The 22,703-nt window shown below is 42.5% G+C and overlaps 1 protein-coding gene across 4 annotated transcripts in view; it reads right to left on the bottom strand.

The window, feature by feature from the left end:
• Window positions 1-1,317: 1,317 nt before the first annotated feature.
• The window catches only part of sox6 (SRY-box transcription factor 6), a 172,080-nt gene continuing 150,694 nt past the window's right edge, over window positions 1,318-22,703 (bottom strand). For all 4 annotated transcript variants that reach the window (XM_083890973.1, XM_083890976.1, XM_083890975.1 and 1 more), the window contains 4 exons: window positions 14,713-14,818; window positions 4,501-4,674; window positions 3,411-3,627; window positions 1,318-1,903 (listed from right to left, as the gene is read on the bottom strand). In XM_083890973.1, coding sequence (XP_083747099.1) covers window positions 1,588-1,903; window positions 3,411-3,627; window positions 4,501-4,674; window positions 14,713-14,818 — 813 coding nt within the window. In that variant the 3' untranslated portion in view covers window positions 1,318-1,587. The remainder of the gene's footprint in view (window positions 1,904-3,410; window positions 3,628-4,500; window positions 4,675-14,712; window positions 14,819-22,703) is intronic.

Raw genomic sequence — 22,703 nt, 5'->3', positions numbered from 1 at the left:
CACAGAGCAGCTTCGCTCGGCCTGTCCTGAGGACCAATCGCAGCTCTTGTCGTCTCCGTTGTCCCTTGACGGAGTGACGGACACTTAAAAAATATTTCGTGTTGTTTTCCTGTTGTCGACAGGCTCTGCGTCGACGCAGAGGACTCTGCGTAACCTACGCAGAGCACTTTACGCAGAAGTATAAATTGGGCTTAAGCGTCTCTCTCCCCCCCCCATTTAGAAATCTCCTCAGGAACTGTTAAGACTGCTTCAGTAATGAACGTATTGCATCGACCCAATGACTGCTCTGCTTTAAGACTTCTTAGTGTCAGTTTAAGATTTACAATGTCGGAAAAAGAATTAAGATTGAAAAACAACATTAAGTTCTCAGACCCTAAGACTTTAAACTTGCCGTACCAAAAAACGGGGCCAAGGCCTTTATCAGAACACACTGTAGCTACACATTGTACGACATCAATTTGAGATTTTTTAATGCTCCCCAAAGCTGCCTTTCACTGCTGTTCCAATCCCACAGATTGGGAGGCCTTTGGCCCTGCAGCATCCTGGCCTGATTACAATCGCTCTGATTAAGAACTTGAGTGAGTCAGACTGGGATTGAGAGCTGGAAGTTAGCGAAAAGACGCCACCGTGCTCCGCGTGGACTGGGATGAGCAAAAATTTAAAGGGGGGCCCGGGCCGTTTTTCATTGATGATCACTGCATTGGGCTCCCAGGAGAAAAAAGCGACGGCATCATAAGCAAATACCAGTCAGACAGTGTCCTCTGCTGCTTCCTCCAAGTTCCTGAGTTTTCATTTGTTTGTTCGTTCTGTTTCAGGTAAAATGAAGGAAAGACTGGATAATGAAGCTGAGATCAAGAGATTGTCTAAGACTCACAAAGCCTCTCCCTAAAGACTACAGATTTTTGAAATGTTTGGCACTTCAGCACTAAATTTTGTGTAATAACAATCAACACAAAGACATGACTAACAATAATAATAATAATAATAATGCATTTCCTCTAAATATCTTGGAATCACGCAATATGAATTTTGAGATCTTTTGTTCTGGTGATATTTTGCTCTAGATTTAAACATTCACAAGCTGTTGGCTGACACACGTTACCTGAGTAAGTATATTATTCCAATCTTGAACATCTAATTGAAGAGAAAAAACGATGAATTGAATCTTAAATCCAAATTTCGATATATATATATATATGTTTCAAATATCACTTGTTCAATTTTCAAGTTCTCTCTTTTGTTCTATAGGCATTAAATTAACTGTAAATGATCATAATGACAAAAAAACGACAACAAAAAATGACATAAAAAAAAAACAAAAAAAAAACTAGGTTACCACAACCAAACTGCTTCACACACTTTGAAGAAAACACTTAAGACCAAATAGCTTTTGATTCTGATGAAGCCACATGAGCATGCTGGCTCCTAAATAATACACCGTCCTTGTTATTCTTTAAAAAACATCCTTTGTGGTGTTTTTTTTTTAATTATTATTATTATTTTTTATTATTATTTCCCTCTCTCAGATCACATCCTCTCCTGTGTAAAGTGTTGCGTCTGCGTTGGCCTCCTGCGTTCAAACAGCTCTCAGTTGGCGTTGACCGTCTCGTGCGTGTCATTTTCACTACTATAGTCCGATTTGGGCTCGTCCTCGAAGTCCTCGTACATGTCCATCTCGTCCACGCCGTTGACGACGGGCTCGCTGTTGTTGGCCATGTTGGCGTGCTGCTGCTCCACCTTCATGTTGTAGGTGGCCTGGATGACGGGCATGGGCGGCTCGGGACTCGCCGAGGCGCTCGAGCACTCCGATGTCATCTGAGGCGAGGGCGTGGTGGTCGCCATGGTGATGGCGCCAGGGTAGACCATGCTAGCGCTAGTAGTGATGGGAATCTGTGGCGGCTGCCTGGATGTGGGATAAAAGATAAAAATCGAGATTGATCACAATTAGCCCAGCTGTGCGACGTATGCACTATAGAGCTGAAACAACGGATCGGTTATTAACCGGTTACTAAATGAATCGTCAACTGTTTTTGATAATCGATGATCGGTTTGAAGCTTTTTCGTGACTAAAACAAGATTTCTGATTGTTTCTAGCTTCTTAAATGTGAATATTTTCTTCGTTCTACTTTATTACTTACTCTACATTAGAGAGTGTAATTAAATTTTTTTACCATATTGTATTTTATTTTATTCTTATACTCTTATCTTACGTTTTATTTCTTTTTACTTATATTAGAGCGTAATTTTTTACCTTATTGTGTTTTATTTTTTTAGAGCCTTACTTATATTTAGAGTGTGATTTTTTACCATATTGTATTTTATTTTTATCCTATTTTTACTTTTAACTTTACGTTATCTTTCTTTTTTACTTATTATGCCCTTGCACATTTCTGCACCTCTTGTTGCCTTAACTGAGCTGCTGTAAATGTGTGTTTCCCCCCTGGGGAGGAATAAAGTCATTCAATTCAATTCAATTCAATTCAATTCAATTCAATTCAATTCAATTCAATTCAATAGTTTCTTTGCTTCTCATAACAAAGAGATGATTCAATCATTTTGGTTTGTGGACAAAACAAGACGTTCGAGAACATCGTCATTTTCAGGTTTGTCAAACAATGTTTTTTTTTTTGTTTTTTTTTAAATTTTTTATGACATTTTATGGAACAAACAAATAATCGATTACGAAAATAATGATGTTTTTTTTTTCCATAAGCAGCAATATAGACACATACACTGTCCATGTATTTTGACCAGTATATGAGACAGCGAGTGAATTTTGATCCGTGATAATTAAAAAAAAACAAAGGGTATATGTGTGGTAATTTTCCAGTAGAAACCGTGAGTTTGCTGCTTTCTCAGCACTACACTCGAAACTCTTGGATTAGGGGGTTTCCCACAGACGTGTACGCAGCAGCAGGCCAGCAGCTCTGTGAAAATGATTTGGGAAAAAGGGGGTGTGTGGGGGGGGGGCTTCTCCTGACAGCTCCCGTTTTGAGCCGCTCACAAACACTAGCCAGTTTATTGGTGACATAAAACCGATACGCGGTTAGCGCTGCTCTTGTCTGCTGCTGCGCTTGGATGATTGATAGTCCAGCCACTGAAGCTTATGACTGACATGGGAGCACCTGGAGAAGGGTTCTCCTGCTAACCACACACAGTAAATTAACGTGTTAAGCTTCAGACGGCTGTCCTCCGGGCTTCTGAAAGTCGACACTTACAGCTTTTATCCTGAAAAAAAATATCTGCACTTCACGCTCCATTTACTGACTGCTATTGTCTAAAATTAAAAAAAATCTGACTTTTTGAAAAGCCTACAGGCAACACAGCAGAAGTTAATTCAATGCTTGCATTTGAAAATTGTATTTATATTGTATGAGATGAGGCTTCAGGGAAGTGAACTGCATGCTTACCCCACAGTGAAGAACTGCCTCATTTCTTGTCGCCGCGAGCGCATCATCTGCTTGTACTCTCCGATACGAAGTTTTTTTCCGTCAATGATGCAGGTTCTCTTAGGCCGGGGCTTGTACTTGTAGTTCGGGTACTTCTCTAAGTGGAGCTTACTCAGGCGGGCCTGCTCCTCGTAGTATGGCTGCTTGTCCTGGTTAGACATGGACTTCCACCGAGAACCTATAGACAACACGGTACATTATAGGAGAATTCACAATCAAATCCTGTTTCACAACACTGGGTTGAAGCTTAAGGCCCCATTATACTTCTCCGACTGCGTAACCACGGAGACCACTCGAGCCTTCATACTTCTCCGTCATTGTGACGGACACTCACTGCAATTTCCCGCCCGGTCAGTAGGGGTCAATACACAAGGTTGTTGTGCTTTTGGCTACAGTGAGCAATGGCGTCCGAGAGAGAAAGACTGTTGTTGTTGAAACAGTGGCCGTTTCTCACTTTTCTGTGTCACGGAACGCAGTTATAAGATAATTTGAGGCGAGAAATTGGCCATTTAGAGTCTAAACATGTGCTGCGTGTGTTAAGATATGACGTATTTATAGTTTGGCAGCGACGTTGTCGGCGGTGATCAGCTCTGCCTCTGTGGACCCTGTTGTAAAGTAAAGTGTCCCTCCAGGTAGTAACAGCACTTTTAACCCATTGACGCCAGGAAAGCATTGGCGCATTTCTACCGTTCGAGCCGGGAGAGCGGCTGCGTGTTTTATTCTACCATAGACGCCGGTAAAGCGGATACGTCACTTTTTGGGGGGGGGGTATAAGGGTTCCTCGCGACATTGTTTTGAAATTTCCTCGAGCAAACATGGAGGACTTTGACAGCGGAGAGATTTCTGAAGGCAGTGACTTTGAGGAGTTTCTCTCTGTCATTTCTCATGACAAATACTTATGGTGGCGATGGGCGATAAATCCATTTGTATGCTGAGTGGAGCTGCCTCACAGCGTCATATGAGATAACACACTCCTCTCTTCACTCAGATACGTAAGAATTAGCCCATATCTACATGCACAAGTCACGATACTTGCTTCACGAGGTCTTACCCAGAATTTTGCTGATGTTGGAGTTGTGCATGTCGGGGAAAGCCTGGAGAATCTTGCGCCGCTCGTCCTTAGCCCACACCATAAACGCATTCATGGGCCTTTTGATGTGCGGCTCGTTGTTGTTCCGTCCCCGGGATTCCCTGAAGACTCGCGCCTCGAGGGATCCTGCGCCTCCTGTTGGCCAACAATGATAGGATTGGAGTTAATTGTGGAGCCATTGACTTCCTTGGTCCAAAAGGCCAGAGCAGGAAGAAGAGAAGAGAGTGAGGTAAGACATTGATTAAATTACAAAAAAAAAAAACTCTCCTTCGTAGATGCCATCATCATCATTTTGAACAAAAATCTTAATACAACATTCTTCGACGGTTCATTATAATACATAATATATGCATGAATAAAGTCAGACACTAATTGTCTGCTCTTTTTCCTCTTTCTCAGGTTGCTGTGTGTGTTTGTGCTGTTTCCTCTTACACCATTGGTTCTCAAAGTGTGGCCCGGGGGCCAATGGCGGCCCGCAGAAACATTTCTGTCGGCCCACAGTGAATTACAGTTGATAGTTTTAATCCAGGAGGTACTAATCTTGTCTAATCTCTGTTTTTTTTCCTTTGGCGGCCCTCAGTCCAATGTTGGGTTCCTAAATTGGCCCTCAGGTATCAAAACTTTTAGAACCCCTGTCTTACACACACAAACAAAACAAACAAACAAAGAGAGTGTGCCGTTTTCATAAAAAGTGCTGTTTCTCTATCAGAGCATTCACAATCATAAGAGAGTTTTCTCCCCAGTATTAAACTGTACATCAGACTGATAATGATTCATGTTTGCATGCGCATTTGCTTGCTTTTATATGTAAGATGTGAAAGAATTAAATAAAAGCCGTATGAATATTTAAACAAACAAAAACATGTTGATAAACAAGGCTCGCAAAAAAATAAGACAAAAAAAGGCCTTCCATATGCTACGATACATCTTTAATGATCTCAAATCTGGAAAAGAAAGCTCGGGATGACTCATGCATATTTCATCATCCACATGTGAAGCCGTCTCATTAGACGACGACTCTGCGAGCAGCCTTGGCACATGTTACCTGAGGTTTGATTTCTATTATTATTTCAGTTGATAAACAAAATCAAACTCTTAATGAGTAATGGAGGACTGTGCAGAGGCATTAATTTGAACATTTGCAGAAAAACACGCGCGCTCTAATCACCGAAGGCAGCTGAAGAAAAAAAAAGTGTGTCCTCGTTTCAGCGCTATTACGCGAGACAAGAGCTGAGAAGGCGATATGTGAAATCGCACACCCACTTAGAATAGAGACGTGGGTTGCGATGGAAGTTTGATTATGCGCCAAAAGTGTTTGCACCAAAAGTGATTATGCACCAAAAGAAAACCTGTTTGCACACACACACACATAGTGAGGACACTCGTAACCTAACCCTCACACTATAAACCATTTCTAAATCCTCAACAAGCCGATTTAAAGTTGTGAGTACAAGCCAAAATGTCCTCACAAGATGTAGATTTTTTTTGCAAATGTGTCACGTGCATAACCACACACACACGCGCACACACACCCACACACAGAGACTTGTGGCTGCTGATCATTGTATTTGCTCGTCGTAACCCTGCACTTACTGCTGTAGAGATAATTGGCTCTAGCTGACATATGACCTAGTTCTAAAAAAAAAAAAAAAAAAAATCACAATCAAATAATTTAGGGCGTGTGCCGGTCACGTCTTAAAAAATCATCATAATTCCGTCCCTAATTTTCATAAAGTATTTAAATTGAGGTGGTAACACAATTTTTTTTCTTGATGTTTCGCTGCCATGCAACAAATTCCCTTGGCTAAATACTACACTATGTTCAAAAGTTTGGGGTTACTGTGGGCTCACAGAAATACACTCTATACATTGTTAATGTGGTAAACGACTATTCTAGCTGCAAACGTCTGGTTTTTAATGGAATATTGTACATAGGTGTATACAGGCCCATTTCTATAGTGTTCTAATGGTACATTGTGTTTGTTAATCGCGTTAGAAAGCTATTGGATGATTAGAAAACCCTTGTGCGATGATGTTAGCACAGCTGAAAACAGTTTTGCTGGTTCTTTGATGATAGGGCAAAGTTATTATTTTGAATAAAAATCATTATTTCTAATCTTGTCAATGTCTTGACTATTATTTTCTATTCATTTAACAACTCTTTTGATGAATACAACTGTGACTTTTAATGGAAAACACAACAACTTTTACTGCATCGTGGACAAAAATGAGTAAATGACAGGTGTTTTGTGTCACACCCGCACAGTCTATACACTCTGTGTATTCTGTATGTTTGCCTTTGTCTCCCAGAATGCCACTGGGCCCCCACAGCCAGCGTGAATTCAGAAATAATACACTACACCTCAGCTGTCACCCGAGCCCCACAGTACGTTAATTTCATTTAGCATGCACTCACTGTACAGGATGAATTGATTTCACTTTGTTTGGTTTTGACAACCATGTTTATTGTGCAATGAAATGTGGTGTGGCGGAGGGGCTGACAGTATCCATCAACGCAGGGCAATCTGCTGACTGTCGGGGCCAGATGAAGGTATTCATTAGCTCAGGAGCGCAACGCTCACTCAGACACGACAGCCAGTGTCTGCGCGCCGGGATCGCTCGCTGTAATTTACGACGCTGCCCGCGCCATTACTCTATCACTGACACTGATTCAGCAATTTATATACTGGTTTGCATGCATGCGGGTAGAGGTGAGCTTCTTATGGGGAAGGGGAGGGCAGGGCACAAACAACTGTCTGCACATCAGCTAGTGCCACATCCATAGTTAGCCAGTAAACAAGCCGCGTGTCTTGGTTCACTGGAGAGAATCCAGATGAGGCATTGGCACACGGGGCGCGCGCGTCATGTCTAATGCTACAGAAACACACACAGATATGCACAGCAACGCTTTACATCATTTATGTTCATCCGCGCTGAGGCTGACACTTCACTCCCTGGTTGTCTTAAAAAAAAAATCAGTGATGAAAGTTATACACGGGCTGGCAGTGTTTAACTTTTGACCTTAAGTAGTAACTCTAGTTTTAGTAAATGTAGTACAATCTGTGAATTATACAAAGCATACACATCATGATAAATGAATGTTGTGTGTTAAAGTCCTCTATTACTTTATATGGCCATGCTTTATCTTCAATGTCCCTCTAAATGGGAACATAATTGACATAATTATGTTGTATTGAAGAAGACATGAAACTAGTGATTGAGACATTAACTTTTTAGGAAAAAACATTTGTTGACTTAATGAATCAAGTGAGAAATAGGCTCATTTTTCCCAAAGACTTCCATTCAAATGGAGTTCTTTTTTTTTTACAAGCAGTGGTGTTGGTTAAACCTCAAACTCAACCCTTACTCTTAAGATAATACAATGGTTTTCATCATTTTTATATCTCTATTAACAAAGAAAATACTTAATTTGTATCATACTCGTTTCGCCGCTTTCGACGCCATCTTTCTTATGTGAAAACACGCAATGCATTCTGGGTAGCCCTTGCTTCCAAGAGTGGTCTCGGGAAAATCTCAATATTGGGGGCGATACAGCCCTTAAACTCGCCCCTCAAATTAATTTTTCTGAGAAACGGGACAGCACTTGCACTAGAGGGAGCATTTTTGAGATTGAGGGTTAAGATTGAGGGTTAAGCAAGGAATTGGAATTCACCCTTTTTCTGCAGCACTGCAGAATTTCATCCTAATGATATTTTTTGTCACACATTTCATACTTTGGGATTAACTGTGCAGCCCCACTGTGCATTGTTTCTGGCATTACAACAACAATAATAATAATAATAATAATAATTATAAAAAAACACGACTCTGCCCTGACATTGTGCAAATGAGCATTAACATTTATTTTCCAGGAGGGGCCGGGGATTTAGGCATCAGTTAGTTAGGTGTGTGATTGTGTAAATAAACACAGATGTTTAGCAGTGACAGGAGCCGGCCCCCCGGGGCGGCAGCTGAGGGAGGGGAGAGCGAGACAGAGGGGAGCTGTTGCTTAATAGAATTTATTGTGATTCATGAGGCCTGCAGCTCAAGTGTGACAGAGTGATATGAGAATCCCCTTTTAATTTGTGTCTCCTGGAAACAGGAGCAGATGAGGAGCATGAATTGCAGCGAGAAAGAGTGATTGTGTGCGTGTGCGACGTGGGGGCGGTGGGGGCCGGTGGATAATGAAGAGGCAGAAACAAATCCAAGAGAGAGAATGCAGTGAGGCCCAAAAAAGCCCGATCACACCTGCGAGCTGCAGGCTCAGACTCGACTGCGTACCGAGCCAGAGGGTAGTGCTGCCCCAGCCGTCCCCTCTCCTCCTGCTTTTCTCCTGCTTACTCATCTTTGTTCTGCGGGCAAGACACATAATGTCACCCAGGAATCCGCTCAAGAGGATGAGCCTCAGTGAGCAGGCAACAATCACGCGAACCTGCCGGGGCCCTCCCTGTTGGGGATCAACACATCACTTCTGACTACAGGCATTTACTGCTTGACAATAGAGCCTCTCCCTGTGTGCACGATCAGGCTCGATTAATGTGTGTAGACAGAAGAGAACGCGGCGGGCCCTCTGTGCTGCCACTCTAGGCTGAGCTCAGGCTAATTAAACCGTTAAAGATTACACGTCATATCAGCTCTATAACAACAAGAAAATCCAGGCTTTTTTTCTTTTTTTTAAAATTTGTGTTACGTTTTCGGGGGCTTGTGTAATTGAGAATCTGTGTGTGTGTGTGTGTGCGCATGTTATAGAGCAGGGGTTCTCAAAGTTTTGAATTTAGGAACCCAACATTGGACTGAGGGCCGCCAAAGGAAAAAACTTTTAATGACCAGATTGCAGTTCTACAGTTTAGCATTAAGTAATATAAGCGTTAATATAATGTAATTTAAGCGTTAATATAATAACGCTTTATAATTTACTGGGTAATTACCCAGTATTTTGGCCATTGTTCTTACCTTCTTATTACAGGTTAATACCAAGTAACACATTTCTGTTACCATATATTTACTGGGTAAATAGCTAATAGCTTGTAGCTACCAGCTTATAACCCAATAATACACTAAAATTCACCATATAGAAACCAGGTAAATACCCAGTATTTTTGTTTACACATATTGGTCTGTATCCAGTAATGTCCAATAAACATTTAACAAGCTTAGTACCTCCTGGATTAAAACTATCAGCTGTAATTCACTGCGGGCTGCCAGAAATGTTTCTGCGGGCCGCCATTGGCCCCCAGGCCGCACTTTGAGAACCAATGTTATAGAGTGTATGTAAGTGTGTGCACTTGTTAACTTGGGAACGAATGGGGCAACCTGTTTGAACATGCAGGCTATGGCTTTCACTTTTGTCTGCAACGATCAACCCTCTCTGCTGCGTTTAGCCTAAACGGGGAGTCTAAACTTTCACAATATCACAGCAGCTTTGCACTCACACAAAAGGAGATGGACGCACACACACACACACACACACACAAACGGGGGAAACAAGAAAACCAGACAGATATCTGTGCTCTACTTGAATTTAACTTCAAAACGCAACTGATTGCATTGACCTATTGACACTTGATAAATCATTAGAGCCTCCTAATCTGAGCTTTTCCTTCAGGAAATGTCTTAGACAATAAAAGCCAGAGCTTTATTCCTGCATCAGAAACCTCCACATAACAAAGTTCAGATGCTCAGCTCAGAAGTTCTGAAGTAAAGCCATCGTCAGTGATCTGCAACAACAATGCGACGCCACGCTTCTTCTTCTCATCCTTCTTCACCAGGACTTTGTTAAGACTCTCTCTCTCTAAAGCCCATATATATATATACTCCTGCGTAAAGTGCTCTGCGTAGGTTACACAAAGCCCTCTGCGTCGTCTCCGACTGCACAAAATATTTTTTAAGTGTCCGTCACTCCGTCAAGGGACAACGGAGACGGCAAGAGCTGCGATTGGTCCTCAGGACAGGCCGAGCTAACGCTGCTCTGTGCCGGCTCACAGTGCACACCGAGCGTCCACAGAGGCGGAGCTGATCACCGCCGACAACGTCGCTGCCAAACGATAAATATGTCATATCTTAACACACACAGCACATGTTTAGACTCTAAATGGTCAATTTCTCGCCTCAAATTATCTGTAGCCAGAAGCACAACAACCTTGCGCAGCGACCCCTACTGATTGGGCGGGAAATTGCAGCGCGTGTCCGTCACAACTACGCAGAAGTATGAAGGCTCGAGGGGTCTCCGTGGTTACGCAGTCGGAGAAGTATAATGTGGCCTTAAGACTCTCTTTTCTCTGCCTCTAGTTGATGTTTATCACACATGGGTGTTCAGATTAATTCTGTTTCCTGTGTCCACATATCTCTCAACAACCTCTTTGTTTCTCTGTGGACCCTCAATGATGGGGTGGGGGGGGGGGGGTTTAGACAAACATGCAGCCGCAGCTACACAGCAACTCCACACTTCCATATGTGAATGAACAAGGGGCCTGGCTAAGGCTGAGGCTTTTGTGGTATTTTTGTGATATTTTCATCATCGGCTTAAGACGACCTAACGAATTTGCAGTGTGGGATCGTGTGTTTGTGGGATCGACGCGCTTCCATTCCTTTAAGCGCCGTTTTCTGGCCTCGTTTCGTACGGAGCACGGTCGCTGCGTGCTCTGCAAATATTAGCTCAAGCAGCCTAAAGCTTTCTGTGCGCTGCTGTGATGACAGAGAGGTCTGCTGTATGCTGTGGGACCACTCAGTGTGGCCGCTCTGTGCTGAAGGGAAAAGCGAGTGCACACCGAGGGGCTTTCACACCCCATGCCAGTGTTGGGAGGTACACCCAGTAATTTTCCTTTTCAGGAAACACCAACGTTTATACAGTGCGTTCTGTATTACAGTGGAAAAGTGTGTAGAAATGCATCGGAGAGTCCAAATGAATTCCCTCCCCCCCCCGCTCCAGAATGCATCCCAAAATAAGTACACTTATGACTGAAATTATACATTCCAAAATTATTCACTAAAAAAAACTGATTGTGCCAATTTTCAGGTCAGAAGACATCCAGAAGCCTGGGGTGACGTTTGGCTAAAGAGTAAATATGTTGATGATGTGTTGGTCATAGTCATAAAAAAATAATGGAATTGGACTGAGTTTCAATGGGAAGCAAAACCACATGATGAAACATAGTCATTTAAATGACATTTAAACCTCAAATGTGTTCTCGGGCAAAACAATCTGAAGAAAAATGGCATATATTTGGGATTACACTTTATCACATTACATATCAGAATATCAGCTACATCATATTATCATGAATGGTTTAATCTTAAGTGTGTTAAACTTCTTTAAAACCCAAATGCACAATTTGCTCATTGCTTTGTTCTTTTTTTAAAACTCTTTGGCTTTCGACCCAGTATGATATGTTGGTTTTTCATCTTTTTTTATAGTTTTATTGTATGACCTGTTTATTTGTGCTGTTTTTATATTTTCTACAGTATTTTATTGTTTTATTGTTTGCTCTTAGGCATCTGTTCTCAAAGTGAAAGCAATGAATTGCAGTTGATAGTTTTAATCCAGGAGCTACTAAGCTTGTTAAATGTTTATTGGACATTACTGGATACAGACCAATAAGTGTAAACAAAAATACTGAGTATTTACCTGGTTTCTATATGGTGAATTTTAGTGTATTATTGGGTTATAAGCTGGTAATAAGCAGGTAGCTACAGCCACCAATTACTAGCTATTTACCCAGTAAATATATGGTAACAGAAATGTGTTACTTGGTATTAACCTGTAATTAGAAGGTAAGAACAATGGCCAAAATACTGGGTAATTACCCAGTAAATTATAAAGCTTTATTATATTAACGCTTAAATTACATTATATTAACGCTTATATTACTTAACGCTAAAGTGTAGAACTGCAATCTGGTAATTAAAATTAGTACAAATGGGATTTATTTCTGTTTTTTTTTTCCTTTAGTGGCCCTCAGTCCAATGTTGGGTTCCTAAATTGGCCCTCAGGTATCAAAACTTTGAGAACCCCTGATCTTAGGTCTATTAGGTCACACGTTTGTATGCTTTATTTGTTCTATTTATTTATCTCTCACGTACAGCACTTTGTTTCAGCGGTTGTTGTTTTTAGAGTGATTTATAAATAAAGTTGGATTGGATTGGATTGAACTTCAATTACAAGTTGAATGTGAATCATTATTCAACTATTTTTAACAAATGTCTAATAAATGACACCTGATATTGTGGTTTGGTTTATAACAAAATCACAGATAAGCTGCAGGTATCGTGGGTTATCGTGTGTTTCTATAGATCCCAGGTGTGAAGACGTTTCTGTTCAAGGAGGAAAAAGTGTTTTCACGAGCGCAAACTCTTCACGTCCTTCAACCTTGTTTTTCCTGGAGCTGAAAGAGACGCACAGATACAGATACACATTTGTGGAAGAAGTGAAGAAAACAGTGTGTTTTGAGTTATGCTCGCTGCTGTGGCTCCCAGCCTTTCCCCCCCTGGGAAGAGGACCTCTCCTCTCCTCTCGTCTCCTCTCCTCTAACCTCTGCTTGCTCCTAATCCATCGCTCCACTGGGAACGGCGATGTGAGGCGTCTGACGCGAGCCTTTCCCTCAGCACTAAGCAGGACTTAAAAGGACACAACTCCCCGTGTGTGTGTGCTCTGTTTGGGTCCTGACTCCACAGTAGCCACAGAGGGAAGGTTCCCACTGTGGTGGGGGGGTGGGGGGGACTGAACACTGGATGTATATCTGTCTGTGGGTGGGATGGGATCTGCTGCCTCACATGGGGAGACATGCCAATGAATCCACTAATTGTACCTCTAATTCTCATCTTCAGCGTTGGGTGTGATGCGAAAGAAAACGAGCGAAAACATTTTTTTTTTATATAAATATCATGTGGCTCTTTTAAGTGACTTTTATAAATGGGAACCAATTACGTAGAAGAATTTCTTTGCTGAAACTGATGGGAAATGTGTCTGAGATGCTATTTAAATTTACATTGTCATGAGAAATATCTCTACCCTCCGCCTTGAGACTTTTTCAGGCATCAAAGATGAGTCAGAAACATATTTTTTTTCCACCCTTTGCTCCGGCTCTGAAGTGCCATGGAAACTGCCGCAAATATTTATGCTGGACAAACATCGGTGCAACTAAGGTACGCTTTGCTCCGGTGCATGCGGGACCCAGCGGCCACAAAAGCAGATGACGCTTTGTCATGCTGGTGCAAAACTGAATTTACACCCCCTTGCATTTGCCCAGGACCTGAAATTAACACAACGGCAACAGGGAGCAGGAGTTGGGGGGGAAAAGAGCCAGCTTTGTCCTTGTCCTCCGCTCACCTACCTGTGAAAACGCTGGAGCCGTGGCTCGTCACAAACGGTGTTCACCCACCGCCCCTCCCCCCCCCCCCCCCCACACATGCTTCTGCACACACTCGCACAAAACCGCTCTACAAATCGCTGCTGCCACACGGAGCGGTGGCCTTCATCATGCCATCAAGACTGCGTTTGCTTTTCAAATGTTTAGAATCAGACCAGTCTGTACGTGGAGAGTCCCCTCAAGTGCCTCCGTTCACAATTCACTGTAAGCCTTTTAGAGCGAATACGCGCGCTAATCCAGTCTATTAACAACGAATAAACAAAAACAAGTTCACCGGTTTCAGCTTCGTACATGCAAATATTTTTCTTTTAGTGCCTCTATGACAAAATAATAACAAAATAATGTTTTTTTAGTTTTTTTGCATTTTGTGCATGAAACAAGTCATCCTATTAATCGAAGAAACAAAAATACAGATTTGTCAATACTCTGTGATGAAAATAAATATTAACCTGCAGCCCTTTGACATGTAGAAATCACTCGGAGAGCTCAAACTTCCGTCAAGGCCACTCAAGTTTCCCGCAGTGTCAAAATAATCAAATATCTATCAAGGTTGACATTTGCCCACTTCACAACCACAAACCTACATTTATCGAAAGTTTAATCAAAATACAGTACTGTTTAAAAAGTTTGGGGTCACTTATTTTTGAAAATCATTATTTTCTATTCATTTCGCAACTCTTTTGATGAATAAAAGTGTGACTTTTAATGGAAAACACCAAACAAATTGTGTACAGGTGACCCTAAACCTTTGAACGGTATAGTGTACGTCCATTTTCTTTTTGAACACACAGACAAACGTGGGCCTTACCGTCGAGATCCTCTGGCCTGGTTAGGTCAATAACTCGGTGGCCGATCTTCCCTTCCTCGCCCAGCTTCCCGAGGTGGTGCCCAGTGTTCTCGAAATGCGCCCTCTCCTACAGAGAGAGATACAGACACAGTCAGGTACAGGAAACAAACAAGGTGCATCCGCGGGTTTTACAGTGAAAAAAAAAAAAAAATAACCCATCAGGATTCCTAAATTTTGAAAGGAGAAATTGTGTCTTTGATAAATGGAGGTTTCTTTTGAAGAGCTGCTCTTTTGACACGAGCGAGATGTAGCTTTTTCCTCTCTCATCTCTCTATTCAGCGGCGGCTATAATGGATGACAGGAGGCAGGGAGACAGTGAGGGCCAGGGGTGCTGTAAATAGATTTACAGAAGGATACTTTGTGATCCCAAGCACACAATGGGGCCGTGGCCCTCTTTGCAAGCGCTCAGATGTTCCTCTGTAATCTTCTCCTTACATCCTCCCTTTTGCAGACTGCAGTGCCCAGAGCTCAGCGCCCATCATTTATTCAGAGTTCATGCTTTTGGAGAACACACCGTGTTTCTCTCCCCCCCCCGTTTGTCGTGTCGCTTTGTGCTCAGATTAAACTTGGCGTAATGTCGTACTTGACGCACAATGAGACCCAGTCATTCAGCGCTCTGTGACAATATTAAATGTCATGTCCGTGTGCATTTACAGAATAAAATAACAGCTTTCGCGGAAGGGGGGGGGGGTAATAGTTGCTGCACATTACACTTAATGTATTATGCAAGGGGAGAGTGCTGACTGCTGCTTGCTGGCTCAATTGTTGAATGACCTACTTCCTTGGTGAATACGCGGGGCATGAGCAAAAGGGCTCTCTGTCTCTTTAAAGACTCAACCAGGAGATGGACACTTTGACGCCGCATGATACAAATAATCTCCCCTCTTTGCCTGGATGACACTAAAAGCAAGACATGTTGTTGCCACCATTCAGCGAGAAAAGAAACAAAAAAAAGGCGTTTGTTTTTACTCCGATGGGGGTGAGCATTCAGTCTCTGCCAAAGATAAACTCTCCACGCTGACCTCTGCCCTTTTTTTCCTTTCTGCACACACACCTATCGCATGCAGCTCCCGAGCATATAATACTCAGGTACAGCGCTCGCACAATGCTTAACAGCTCCCTTGGACCATGCACACAGACACCCCAACACGCATTAATCTTTTAGCCCTTTGTTTTGTGGACAATTGCGTTGCTTTTTTTTTTTTCCCCACTTCTCTCCCACAGGGAAGTTTTCCTGCTGCAGAATGACAGGAGAGAGAGAGAGAGAGAAAGGTGCTGAAATATTTAGCAGACCTAACCATTGTGATAAAATATTTATTCTTTTTACAGATGCTTTTGATTTATTTCGATGTTTCCCCCTGACAACTCGAATCACACTGGCAACTTTGCACACCCGGTGTTTGTCATTTTTAATTTTCTTTTGTGTAAACCTCATCAAAACGATGACAAGATGAAGGATGGAGATGGTCGGAGTCCATTTGAGTTTTCCTTTCACACTATTTTGATTTCCCCCCTCGTGCTTTTTATTTATTCAAGAACTATTCCTCAAAAGAAAAGATTGCAAGAGAGCACAGCAATTTACCATCATATTTGAAGTACTAGTCATTATTTATAGCCAGCTGAGTGATTCTGATATACAATTAACCACTACCTGCTTATGGCCTGTGATTAGAGGCTGTCTGTCTGACGGCCCTTTGCTTACTTAAGTGTTTTCTAATTATGACACATGTGCTGGTTCCTGCTGGGAGAGAGGATGCTTTGTAAAGACAAGATGGAGCACAGATGCTTTCTTAGTGTCACATTCTGTGTAATGCTACACACACACACACAGTCATATTTATCACCCAAGCCCACATTATTGCTCTTAATGAAAGAAGCCAGCAGCCCCCGATGACAACCGGTGACTGATGTGCGATTAGCCGTGTGGGCAACGGTGCTGCTCTGGATCCCTCTACGCGGTGCAGTCCGCTAGGAAGACGCAGCGCCGGCGGGGGGGATAAAGTCATCATCTCGTCGCTCTTCCGCGCTTTACCGGCCCCTCTGATCAATCAAATCCTTTTTATAAGCTCGCGATCGTTAAGCATCGGCGTCGTCAATCGACGATTTTCATTAATAACTGAGCTCGCTGTTGAACAACTTTCTCCACCGCGAGTGTCGCACGATACGTCAACAGCCACGGCTGAATGAGTCCTCTTGTGTTCACGCGTTCTCGCGACGCGGCTTCACTTCATTTGCGATGAGAGCATTTTGCGTTTTTATCTACTCTAATATAAAGGTGTGGGTACAGCGTAGTGTCCCTCCCTTCCTCCCCGCCTCCTTGTATTATCTATGCTAATTACATCGGACTATCCGTGCAATATGTTCTCGCAAATTATCATGCAATTTTATATAGTGAGTTTAATATACTTATTGGTTATAAGTGTGGTAATTTATGTCTACAAATTAGAATTATAGTTGGAATTAGGCGCCATATATTATCTGTGCAGCATCGGGGTTTTGTTTAAGGGCTGGAAAATATTCAGCGAACTAATGCTGATTTACTGGCCCATGCATCAAGTGCTGTGATAAATTAATGGCACTTTTATTATTTTTATAGTGTCATTAAATTTTTACTGATCACTCTGACAAAGAGAAGTAGCAAAGGACGCGCAGTATTTAGGGAAGCTGTGCCTTCCTGCCAGGAAAAGAGCAGCGGAGAGTGTGTGTGTGTGTGTGTGTGTGTGTGTGTGTGTGTGTGTGTGTGTGTGTGTGTGTGTGTGTGTGTGTGTGTGCGTGCGTGCGTGCGTGCGTGCGTGCGTGCGTGCGTGCGTGCGTGCGTGCGTGTGTGTTCTTGTACTTGCGGCATAATGAGGACCAGTGAGGGTTTTTAACCAACAAAGTGAGGTCATTTTTACGGAGTGGGGACATTTTGGCCGGTCCTCACTTTGTTTTCATTGAAATCACTTCCTTAGGTTGCTATAACATGCTATACTCAATTTGTCAAAAAAAAAAAAACTAATTTTGGACGACATAGTACAGTATGACTTTTTTGTCAAATTTTGGACCAAAATTATTTAAAAAAAAATTTCAACTTTTGGACGACATAGTATAGTATGACGTTTTTGTCAAATTTTGGACCATCAGTATATGGCTGATATAAAAAGGCATTTATAATGTGCAAAGCAAGAGAATGACACAAAAAAAAAACGTGACAAGGAGGAGATGTAAAGATGAAGACAAAGGAAACAAAAAATGTAACTGGACACATTATTTCTCCCCTGCTCTAACCACAACTGCTGGCAGGCGAGCAGCGCTCCCTCCTCTTTAAAAATGACTTCAGCATGCAGCTCTCCACCCCACAACTAAAATGATAGCAGTGCACGGCCGTAGTGGAAAACTGCCACCCACTATATATAATCTGTGTGTGCAATTTTCTTTTGTCTTTTTGTGCAGGCCGATTTGTTCAGTCGCACTTCACCTGTGAAGTCACTGACAAAGAGAGAGGGGAGAAAAGGGGAGTATAGATGTGTGGAGTTTGTGCAACTTCTTGGGCGAGGGAGCCTTAAAGAGCCCTCGTCAGTGCTGTAAAAGGAGCTTTAATCTGGTCGGCCACAGAACATGTGCCGGAGGCCTGCTGCTCTGCCCACAGGGTGTGTTCTGGGCAGAGGCGGGTGGCCAACAGCCCCGCGTATTGTGCCTACTGCTCTGTTTTTAGGCAACAGACTACCAATCCTGACACTCCTCCACGCTCCCCTTTGTAAATAGCTGCAGGCTATAGACAGAGCCATACGGCCTGAGATTGTTCAAATGCACATGAAAGGGGGGGAAAAACGCACTTGGGAGTTAAGTTAAGGTAGACTGCGGCGCCGATCGGCGTGCAGTTGTTTTGGAGTCAGCTCAGTTCACAGGGTGTCAGTTTGTCTAAATGATTTAAGAGTTTTTCGTTTAACATCATTAGGAATATCATATAAAACAAAACAAAAAAATCAATGCAGAACTTCTCACACTCAAAGGACTGAAGAGAGACAAAATGAGAGAGTTCAGCCGAGGTAAAGAGACTTTTAACTGTAGCCGACGGAAGTCACGTCGCAGAGGTTTAGGCTTCTCTTAATCAGTCCCACGTGTTGTTCGTATACTTTTGAACGAGATAAAACATGCCGTTAATTATCAACTACGCCATTCTCTCACTCATCATTACTGATATTAACCGACCATTCAATTCTGTTCACCTCCACGATGTGTCACGATGCAGTTTAAGCTAAATTACAAATACAAATTCAATTGAAATGTTCCATCCTCTATGACATTGGTTCTCAAAGTGCGGCCCGGGGGCCAATGGCGGCCCGCAGAAACATTTGTGGCGGCCCGGAGTGAATTACAGTTGATAGTTATAATAATCCAGGAGCTACTAAGCTTGTTAAATGTTTAGTTGGACATTACTGGACACAGACCAATAAGTGTAAACAAAAATACTGAGTATTTAAATGGTTTCTATATGGTGAATTTTAGTGTATTATTGGGTTATAAGCTGGTAATAAGCAGGTAGCTACAGCCCCCAATTACAAGCTATTTACCCAGTAAATATATGGTAACAGAAATGTGTTACTTGGTATTAACCTGTAATTAGAAGGTAAGAACAATGGCCAAAATACTGGGTAATTACCCAGTAAATTATAAAGCGTTATTATATTAAAGCTTAAATTACATTATATTAACGCTTATATTACTTTACGCTAAAGTGTAGAACTGGTTATTAAAATTATTACAAATGGGATTTCTTTCTGTTTTTTTTTTCCTTTGGCGGCCCTCAGTCCAATGTTGGGTTCCTAAATTGACCCTCAGGTATCAGAAATTTGAGAACCCCTGTTCTATGATTACGCACAGAAAGCAGTGGCTTTAATAGATGATGTGCAGTCACTGCAAGATGCAGGATTGTCCACATCTGCAGAAACGACGATTTCCCACACACCTACTTCACATTTGAGTAGTTCGATATCAAGAAATCCATTTTTTCAGGCAGCTGACATGTAGTTCTTCCAGAGAAATTGTATTCGCCAATTGAAAATAATAGAATAGTGGTTATTTATCTTGGCAGTGTGTGTGCGTGTGTGTGTGTAAATCTGACAACAGTAAGTGCCGTAATTGCTGCGATTCCTTAACTTCTGCCGAGATCTCACCCGCATTTTTTTTACATAGCATCGGAAAAAAGTTCAGCGTACGATCACGTGTTTGAAAATGATTTAACGATTGGAACTTTTAACAGCTGCAACAGCAGCACCCCCCCTGAAAACAGCCACTCACAGTAATGTTCGATAATGTGCTGAAGCGGCTCTGGTTATATCTCACACCTGGTATGTGGCGAGTCGAAGCCACTGGCTCTCTGACCACAATATAGGTCTTTGTGTATCGAGTGTCAATCATCGCTGTGGTCTGCAGCCTTCAGAGTCTCCTCTCGTGAGGGGCTCACTCTTTAAGTCCCTCAACAATCTGTCCCGGCCACAGCGGAGACAAAGACTGCACTTTTTAAACATGGCTGCAGCTCCTCGCAGCTCAGCGCCTCATCTGTTTTGTGTTTTTATTGTAACCAGTTGCAATGTTATTTATAAGTCTGCAGCTTTTCCAGTAGTTTCTGCTAGTTTTGAACCATTTAAATGTTAAGTACATCCAGCCATGTGGTAAACCCACAGTTCCTTTCATTCAGGCTGTTGCACTCTTTTTTACCCTGTGTGTCCCCCCCCCCCCCCCCCTTCCCCTTTTTTTTTTTTGCTAAGCCTAATACAGGCAGCAGCAGAATCAACAGTAGCAGCCACAAAAGGCTGGCATCTGCTCTATAGCAGTCATCCTTAACATCACACGGAGCAGAAACGTCCACCCATTCCAATTCTGTTTGTGCTGCCAGGCCGTCACTTCATTTGTTTCAAACAGAGCAAAGAAAAGGCCTTCAATTAAATTAAGAAACTCAAACTGTGTGTGGAAAAAAAACCGTGATCTAATCCCACTCTTGTCTGTGTGCCACTCAAATGTTTATCCTTGTTTTTTTTCTTTAGCATTTCATGTTATTAACAATCATAACTGTAATTATTCTTGTTGGAGGGAATACTGATCTCCTGTTGCTGTTTATGTCTCTCAGAAACATGGCATTTTGAACGGAATGATGTGATTTAAAGTTGGTCTTACATATTAACAAGCCAATCCAATCCAAGCATATCTTGTATAAACCTGGCATAATATATGTTTTTTTAACAGCAATGACATTTAATAAGGGTCCTGCTCGTAAGGGGGAGGTCACGCTGAATTTGACACTGTAGTCTGTATGAGCAGTTATTTTAACACTAACATTTACAGTTTTTCCTCTACTTTAAAGCTCACATAGAGTGGTCCTGTTGCACATATATGTTAGTTATGGAGGTCTACTTAAATACATACTTGTTTTTATGGTCAAAAACCTCCTAGTTGCTGTAAACGAGCCAATAGAAATCTCTCCTGACTGAAGCTCTCCTCAGCCGCGATATTTCAGACTGAAATCTCACACCCCGAAGACAGACTGTGTTGTGATTGGCCAGTACCTGGAAGTGACATAATCGGCACACCCGCTCTCAGAAGCACAGCTCCCCCCTCTGGAACGCTGGATGCACTGCTACTCATTATCAGAACATTGTTTTAACAATGTTTAAAAATAGCTTCTTCACGACTCCCCGCCGCAGTCCCTTTTACGACTTTGACCCGGAGTCAGACCCAGAGTCAGAAGACACTGTCGCTCGTGAAACACCTCCACAACGGACGTTATTCTTCTTCTGCGGTTCAATGTACGCAACCGGATGTGCCCGGACTAGTGCCCAGAGCAGGACGATCTGCTGTTCAGGAGAACCGCTGTTTACGTAACCGGACCGGGTTTTTTCAGAGATCTCGCTGAGCCCGAGATTACAATAAAACACAGCGTTCTCAGCAGTGACTGAACTGTTTGTTTAGAACCTTCAGGGCTTCGTAAACAAGGTAATGACGCAGATACACACTAAAAAACAGCGTTAATTGGAACTTCCGGTCTAGGTTCGCTTTAAGAGATGGAGAAATACTGTAATAATATATGGTCATTTGCTTGAACAACAAATCACCATGTCGATGTTTTAACTACGTGATGCTCAGTCTTCACTCGGGAGGTGCTGCAAACATCATATCTTAAAGAGTGCATGGTATAAAACCATTTCAGTCCTGCGGCACATTTCTTTTACATTAAGTCTTTCTTTTTTTTTTGCGCTGCTAAAATCATCTGTTGACCTCATGTACTTTTTTACGGGTTTCCAGTCCTCAATGATCCAGAACTGTACTCTGGTTCCTCGGGGGGGAATGTGAAGTTGAGCTGAAATCCCCGGCCTTATCTAACACTCCAGGTTGCAAACAGCAGGACATTAGAAACTGCAGCATTACCCAAACCCCTTTCACACAGGGACAAAACCTCAAGACTTGTTGGACACAGGAGCCATTATATTCCAACTGCAACAATACCGCAGTCTATAAATGGTCGGTTGTGGCCTATTCTTTCCCCCCCCCTCGCTCTTTGTCGTACGTGCCTTGTGGTGAGCATGGCATCACAGGTCTACACAACCCAGGCCAGCGGCGTTTCTGGGCCAGAAATTCACCGTGTATAATGACAAGTGTAGGAAATAATGGAGCTGCCACCACCAAATGACCCTCGCAAGATGCTGCCTTGATGTCTTTCTGGGGGGGAAGAGGCAAGACAGAGCAAAATACCTGACCTGAAAACACACACACACAAAGGATCATGCATTATTTTTATTCCTTTGGCAAACACCAACAATTGGACAAAGCATTAATGTAAGCAATCTCCACAATGGCACTTGCTGGCTCCAGCCAGTGTCTGGGAGTAGAGCATAATCTCATTTGGATGGGCAAACCCTTGTATGCCAAGGATTTACATTGCAGCCAAAACGCCTTGGTTTGCAATTTCCAAGACA

The sequence above is a fragment of the Microchirus variegatus genome (genome assembly GCF_963457635.1).
Source record: "Microchirus variegatus genome assembly, chromosome: 6".
Classification (NCBI taxonomy): domain Eukaryota; kingdom Metazoa; phylum Chordata; class Actinopteri; order Pleuronectiformes; family Soleidae; genus Microchirus; species Microchirus variegatus.
The sequence above is the reverse complement of the archived record's forward strand: the minus strand, read 5'-3'. Positions and strand labels throughout refer to the sequence as shown.